The sequence below is a fragment of the Borostomias antarcticus genome, assembly GCF_949987555.1.
Source record: "Borostomias antarcticus genome assembly, chromosome: 5".
NCBI lineage: Eukaryota > Metazoa > Chordata > Actinopteri > Stomiiformes > Stomiidae > Borostomias > Borostomias antarcticus.
The window spans coordinates 12,641,630-12,649,578 of NC_140238.1; the positions used below are offsets into that span (position 1 = coordinate 12,641,630).

Genomic DNA, 7,949 nt, shown 5'->3' on the forward strand with positions numbered 1-7,949 from the left:
CTGCTGGCACTCCTACAGTTTTGAAAGCTCACACACATATTATACATCAAAACATTCACACAACTGTGCTGATTCGTACAATGTAAGTATCTAAGCTGTGTGACTTATAGTTTTCACAGTATGACGATTTGTTCGGCAACTGCGCTCCCCATTGAAACGTATGGTGCCGCACTCTAGCTTTTGAGCTGCTAATTTTGCATTTTTAGCCTTTTTCTAACTTGTTGCCATGCCTACAGTTTTAACAGCTCATAATCATATTATACATCAAAATGTTCACACAGCTGTGCTGATTCGTACAATGTAAGTATCTAAGCTGTGTGACTTACCGTTTTTGAGGTATGACGATTTGTTCGGCAACTGCGCTCCCCATTGAAACATATGGTGCCGCACTAACTTTTGAGCTGCTAATTTTGCATTTTTACCCTTTTTCTAACTTGTCGCCATGCCTACAGTGTTTGGGCTATACGGACATATTATACAAAGAAATGTTCTGCAAGTTCTCAGGATTCCTATGGTATCAATATATAAGCTGTTACATTTATAGTTTACGCGATAGAGCTGTCTGAAGCGGACCATGTCTAGGATGAGAGTGTCAGTTGGGATTAGAGTGTTGGTAGCTGTTGCTTTTTTTGAATTTGTGTGCATGTGCAGCCTCTCTTAAAGGTACAGGCACCCTATTATAACTAATGTGGTAGCACAGAACTCAGCCAAAGTGGAATAGAGACACATGATCTTCACTGGTGGGGGCCGGTGGGTAGCCCGGCGAGGAGTACACCGTCCCTGACTGGCTATGACCAAAAGGGGTGGAGCCTCGCCACCACGCCACTATTCACGCCACAGAACCCACTTTTCAGCCCCTGAGTGTGCTAGAGACACACAGTCTTCAATGGTGGATGCATGGAATTTGCCCGGAGGTCACTGTACTGTCCCCGACTAGCTGTGACCCAAGGGGGCGGAGCCTAACCAGCATGCCACTATCCACGCCACGGGCCCCACAACTCAGCCCCTGAGTGGGTTAGAGACACACGATCTTCACTGGTGGAGTCAGGTAGGTGGACCGGAGAGGGGTACACTGTCCCCGACCAGCTCTGACCTGAGGGGGCGGAGTCTTACCACCACGCCACTGTCCACGCCACGGACCCCACAATTCAGCCCCTGAGTGGGCTAGAGACGCACGGTCTTCGCCGGTGGGTGCATGGAAATTGCCCGGTCCATAGTAGTTCTAGCAGTAGCTGTTACATACAGCTGCAGCAGCTAGCCCACCTGACATTTTCTCCAGGAAATGTACTTTCTAGTTGAACATATTGGTTCTGTTGAAGAGTAGGCTACCGACCTATCGACCTCAATGTGATGGCTTATTATGTGTGAATTCCCTGCCATTGGCTTATTGAACCTTACCACCAACTCTTTTCTCCCACCAGGTTTTATTGTTATCTGTGGCTCATGAATCTAATATGTTATTGCTTAAACTACCATCACATGAGTCAATCAGTCATAGCCTCTCTTAAAATGCATCTCCCAGACGAGTTTGTGCTCCAATGCTCTCTCTCTCTGTGTCAGAGCAGTACCATTTGACTTAGTTCTCTGTTCGTGCTTTTCTCTCAGCTCAGAGGTAAATTCCTCAGTAACAACTCACACACACGCACTCCTCTTCAACCTCCCTCCTCAGAGGAAATGTCCAGACCAGTCTCTCTCATGGCCTGGGCTGGTGGGCCCAATCACCCTGCTGCAGAACCTTTGAGCTACATTTCAATCATTAATTCAATGACTCAAGCAAGATATATCAATACTCACCAAACCAATAAAGGCGAGGAGAAAATATCTGATGCAAGTGTAAAAAATCTTTATAGAAAATTTGGTGTTATACATAAATTATACAGATAATCCAGTTACATTAAAAATACAGGTTACAAAAGAAAAACATGAAAGAGAATAGTTCCCAGGTCTCCAGCCTCTGACTTCCTCCATTCCTCTGTCGATGGAAAGAAGAAGTGTGACTTACTCCATTCCTCTGTTGATGGAAAGAAGAAGTGCCTCTCCCTCCTCGCGAGCTGTTTTTTTAACCCCCTTGGAGGGCAGGGTGTTGACATCGCGTCTCTTCGGATGAACACAGTCCTTCTCTCCTAGGCTTGTCACAGTACCAGAAATTCAGTAGTCGGTACCGGTACCAGTAAATTTCAACGGTACTCGGTACCAATTTCGGTTCCACGACGTGCGTGTGAGTAATACATGCACGCGTGTAAAGTACAACGTGCATGAGTACCGCAAACAGCAATTCAACTGAACTGTGTAGCGTTCTTGCTCGCTCATCACTAGGGATGTGCACGGTTAACCGATTTCTCGAGTACCCGAGTAGGCAATCTGCTAGTCGGAAAATAAACACTACTCGGTTAATCTAAAGGCTATATAATATGGCATGTTTGGCCGTGAAAGCTCGCATTTCTGAGCGCATGTGCCATTGTTACCAAAGAGGATAGAGCGTTGGCTGCTGCCTGGAGAAAAGCGCTGTATACGGAGTCTTTTTTCGAGCTCTCCGGCGTTTTGAAAACCTTGCCATCTCAACTTTTCAGAAAGGTGCTGCCAACGTCACTGCGGCTCTTTCAGGCAACCAATGATCAGATATTAGATAGGGCATGACTCGTCAGCTGTCTGGGGATCCCGGGGGAACCCCTGCCTGGCTATTAAACGGAATATCTGAAAGTGCACCGATCGTAAAAATAATAAATGCAGCCAGTTGTCAGGGGCAGTGATGACTGATTACTAGTTGATTACTGTCTAGCCAGCTAACTGGTTACGTTTTAAAAGCTATATTTATTTACATGGACACAGTTCTTGGGTGCAAAGTTACGTGGTCACAAAAACTAGCAATAATCAGCCCATGGGCTTGCTAATGCTCGCTCTCCATGGTTCGGTTTTCCATACTGTTAAGCATTTTCAGATCAAACTACACCGTGGTTTTGCATAGTGTTAAAGCATTTTATGGATCGAGCCTCGGACTTTCAAACCTGTTACAGCGTAGGTAGCCTATGAGAGAACTATAGACTTAAGCCTATATACAGTATATGCCACTTCATTTGTTTTGTTTTGACAATTAAACGCTGGTACCGGGTCTCTGATGTTGTTTATCTGCATACTGTGCATAGTAGGCAGTGGTGTGAGTTGACTTTGTACTCTGGCTCCAACCCTACTAACACAATCAGGTTGCAGCAATGTTGCAGAAACGTGCAATTTAGACTTTTGTATGGTCCACTCAACGTCAAGTTAAACGTGCATGCAACGCAAACGCGGTATCTGCACACAAGTTGCTGCAACGTGCAGGTCCAACGTGTCTGCAACGTGCCTGCAATGTGTACACAACGTTGTGATTTCCGTGATGATTTCGATGTATATTGCTGCAACGTTGTATACACGTTTATATATTACTTTGTTACGTTGCTGCAACGTGGTCTACACTTCCGTTGGCTACATATATAATTTGCATTACAAAGCAAATCAGCTCCTTGCACAAGCTCCACTACTTCCTGAAACTCTACAGGCATATTTCTTTACCGTCCTATACTATTGGATAGCAATAGCGATGAATCCGGTGTGCAGCACACCCGATCAATCACTTCCATCCACTAGTATAGGCCAGGAAAGAAATATGCCTGTAGAGTGTCAGGATGTAGTGTAGCTTGTGCAAAGAGCCTATTAATGTCATAGTCAATGCAGCAAGCAAAATTATGGTACAAAAGTTATGACACAACACCATTCAGTCAAGAACAATTTATTTTATTAAAAAAGTACACAATGTCTGGCCTGCAATATGATAAACAAGTTTAAAAACAAAAAGGATTTAAAAAAAAAAATACAAAAACAGTTATTTACAAAAAAAGTTATTTACAAAAAAAATGGCAGGCTGTGCTCAGATAGGCTGGGGGGGGGGGGGCTGTGCTCAGATGGGCTGGGGGGCAGCTAGGAAGGGAAGTCTTCCTCATCAGAATGCTGGGGAGTGCTCAGATGGACTGTTCTTGGATGGGCTGTGCTCAGGCGGACTTCTGCAGATACCTAAAGACACAATGAAATGGCCGTAAATACACAACGCACATACATGCACAAAAAAGTGGTACACAATCTTTGGAACCATGCAGTGTCACTGGGTAGGAGAAACCAACAAAAAAGACATCACTTACCCTTCTGCATTTAGCAGGGGCATGTTTCAATGTCTCCTGCAGCTGGGCGGCCACCTCCGCCATCGTAGCCTTTGGCATGGAGACCATCACTGCACCTTTAAGTTATCAAGAAAGGTAATGGTTTCAATTCACATCGGTCATGGAACAAAGACGATGTATTAAAAAATATTCAAAATATGAACCATTTCTTACGTGTTAGAACATTGAAGAGTGTCATACTCTTCAGTGGCTTCTTCCCCTTCTTCCCGTGCACACTGTAGGCGCTCCACACCGCATGTGTGGCTACAGCTGACAGCACCCGCCGGACTGTGTCCGCCAAGTCTCTGCCACCAATGGCACCTAGGTATTGTGTCTGCAAAACAAAGACAGTCATTTACTGTACCCTTCCCTGCACTGCAAAAATAAGACAAAGTTCCGCCCTGCAGACACTCACCATCTTCCTCTGATGTTCCCGGTCCTTCAACCTGGCCTCACAGACCTGCAGCTCCTCGTCCGTTTGGGCAGGGTTCAGTACATCCAGCACTTCTCCCTGGGCTCCAGACTCCACAGGCCGCGTGCTCTGGGCCAGTTCCCTCACAGTCCGTGCAAGCTCACGGAGTTGCTCCCGCATCTCTGAGAACTGCTGATGTACAGACCTCTGGAAATCTAGATAAACACAGATGTGGCTATAAGTACATTGACATAAAACTAAATGAAACTCAAAATATATCCCTGCATGCAACATGAAGTAGTCCCATACCAGCATCTGCAGAGCAGCATCGATTAGGTAGAGGGGTACATGGAGTCAATGGTGCTGGAGCCGTTTTCTTGGGCGACGGCATCACAGACCTAACTGAAAAACAAAAAGGATAAAGGAAAGGGATTAGCAGGAAACTGTATGGTGTTGGCAGCATGCTTTGGCTTCTGGCATTTGAAGGAAAATAAATTAAGACATTAACAGGTAGACATCACAACACCACAGCAGTACATGCCACTCTTACCTGGTCTGGCTGGGGTGCTATACATGAAGCCTGGGCTCGCATGGTTTTCGCTCACAGGGGATGAGCTCGGAAAATCTGCAAGATGAGTAAATGGTATTCAATCTAAAAAAGCCAATCACAGAGCTAACTGAAAACCTAAAGGGATTAGCAGGAAACTTTATGGTGTTGGCTTTGGCTTCTGGCATTTGGAGGGAAACTAAATAAAGACAAGACGGGTAGACACCACAGCAGTACATTCCACTCTTACCTGGTCTGGCTGGGGTGCTGTATGATCTGGCTGGGGTGCTATAGATGGGGCCTGGGCCCCGCTCGCCCACATGGGACAAGCTTGGAAAATCTGCAAGATGAGTAAAATGGTATTCAAAATAAATAAAAAATAGTCCAACTATCAGTGTGCAGTAGGCATAGACATTTCATTTCAACACAAACATGCATACCTGGATTGTACAGCACACGTGGATTGTACAGCACACGTGGATTGTACTGGACAGCCGGCAGAGGCCTTTCAACTCCGGCACCTGGCATACCGTCTTTGGCCTGCATTTTGGGGACCAATGGCTGCCCGGGGCTTGGAATATCTAGTGGAATATCAGTAAATTTGCTCAGATTACTCGATTTCAAAAGTACTACTCTTTTGGGACTGTTGAATGCACTTTAGTATATTACCTTCGTCACTGGAGTGATAGCGTGTGTTGCGCCGTCTCTTTCGAACGTCTTGGCACTCGTCCATTGACGACTGCTGCTCAAAGACTTTTGCCATGAGCCTGGCACCTTCGTAATGATCTGTGTGCATAAAGTACCATAATCAATACATTTCAGCCATCCTTTTTTCCTCAGAATAATGAGTCATGATCTTCCCCCCACCCCCATCAGTATTTTTTAATAGCTTAAAATGCAAACAGTACCAGTTGTGGACTTTGGGAAAACCCGGACTCTGTGGAGCGCCCATCCAGGGTTAGGTTCCACACAGCTCTTTATCCGTTGGCTGACTTTGTTCATTGGCCAGGAACACATCTGCAACTGTGTGTGAAACCATTAGTACCCGCTTCCCTGTACAATTGAAAAGTAGCACACCAATCAGAAACATTGTTCACACAATCATGTTCTTACCCCATCCTTTTTGGAGAGCCAGGATACTGGGACAACCGACACAGTGTCCTCCCCCAGAAACTCCACACTGCAATACAGTCTGCCCAATAAACAAAAAAATATTAAGTTTATAAACACATAAGGACCCTATGGGAAAGTAGGCAGAGGGGAAGAAGCGACTAAAACAACAATTCAACAAGTCATTACAGCCGATAAGTAATTAGTGACACGCCACTATTCTATACTATTCTTTTTTTTTGATTCTCTGCCGGCCCAGGACAGATGCGGTCAATGGCGGTCAATCATCAGTGTGGGAAACATGAAGCTAGTTTAGGCATTAGCAACTGCAGTGCACAGATTAAATGTATAAGGCCCGTGAATCACGCGTTACTACTCGCAGTTTTAACAGGAACGCCTTTTTTTGACTCGTGAACTCCAACAATACACACCGATACTACTAATGTGGCAAACAAAGCTGCCTCCATCTTTGTTTCGAGCTAACGTTACATGGACCACGTTGTCCATGGTACCCCGCTTACATCGTGGGTGGCATTGTTCTCAGTCTCCCACTTTCCAGACAAATGGAAAATATATAAAGCATTATCTTGGCTTCGCCTTCACCTTTGCCTATGTAAAATAAGCCTAAGATTCGTGATGTCCTTAGAAAGCCTGACACGAGCGAGCTCCCAATGTGAGTCTCAAATTCAGCAGAGTCAAACAAACAATTCACATTTCCCTCAGTCCAGCGGCCATTTTAGATTAACGCTAACTAACACAAAACTTAACATCTCAGACCGTTCGCTTGCTTATGTTTCTGCAAATGTTCGCGGCGAACACAAAGCCAGTAGTAACAGAAAAAAGGTTTGCAATAGTTTGTCGGAGTATTTGCAATATTGTCTAAACGTTAGCCAAGTTCGGGCCTCGACTTAGCTAGCTAGCACTAGGTAGCGTGCTAGCTAGCATTAGCTAACGTTAGCTAGCCATCATTGGACTTCCAATTCCTTAACTTAGTTTAGCGTGCAGGTTATGAGTTACTTCTGTTAACTTAAATCTTATATTACCGGTAAGTAAACAAATAAATATTTTTTAAAAACGTTATTTAATGACGTTGCAGGGACCCATATTGCCAATGTTTCTGCAACGTTGCAGAAAAGTCTAATTAGACTTAGGAGGGTAAAGTTATTTTCGACCTTAGATGGACGTTGTCACAACATCGCTGATGGTAACGTTGCAACTTACCTAAGTACAACTTATGTGCAACGTTGCTGCAACCCACTGTGTTAGTAGGGAAGCAGCACTCCCATCATTTTGCGGTAGGCTAATCATGTTGGTAATGAGGTGGTGCTGAAAAAGACAGCGAGTACCAGCACAGGTCCATGCGCGTAGCCTACTCCTATAGTTTTCCAGCCTGCTATAAAGAAATATTGAATGAATAGGCCTGTTGTTCAATAAATCTATTTAGTTTTGCATGGACATTTCTCTAATGAAGGCTTGACGCCAAAACATCTATTATTGTCCAATAAATTGGAAATAGGCAGTGAGTGCCGCGGTGCTTTTTAGATAACGCTAAAAATGTATTCACTTGCATCGGCAGTAAAGGCTTGGTTTAATACTTAATTTATATTAGTAAATTAGAGGTCTGGTTGCATATTGTAGGCTTAGAGTTTTCAGAGTAGCCTAACAATAGGCTTATACAGATGTGGGAAGT

The 7,949-nt window shown here is 44.6% G+C and overlaps 1 protein-coding gene across 1 annotated transcript; it reads right to left on the reverse strand.

Annotated features, from left to right (window-relative positions):
* Positions 1–4,341: 4,341 nt before the first annotated feature.
* On the reverse strand, positions 4,342–5,238 carry LOC311309585 (uncharacterized protein; the record flags this gene model as incomplete). The annotated part of the gene is made up of 3 exons (XM_084438915.1): positions 5,153–5,238; positions 4,606–4,817; positions 4,342–4,524 (listed from the first exon to the last, which is right to left on the reverse strand). Exons 1-3 carry the CDS (start codon positions 5,175–5,177, stop codon positions 4,342–4,344), a joined length of 420 nt encoding a protein of 139 aa, XP_084295041.1. The 5' UTR covers positions 5,178–5,238.
* Positions 5,239–7,949: the final 2,711 nt, after the last annotated feature.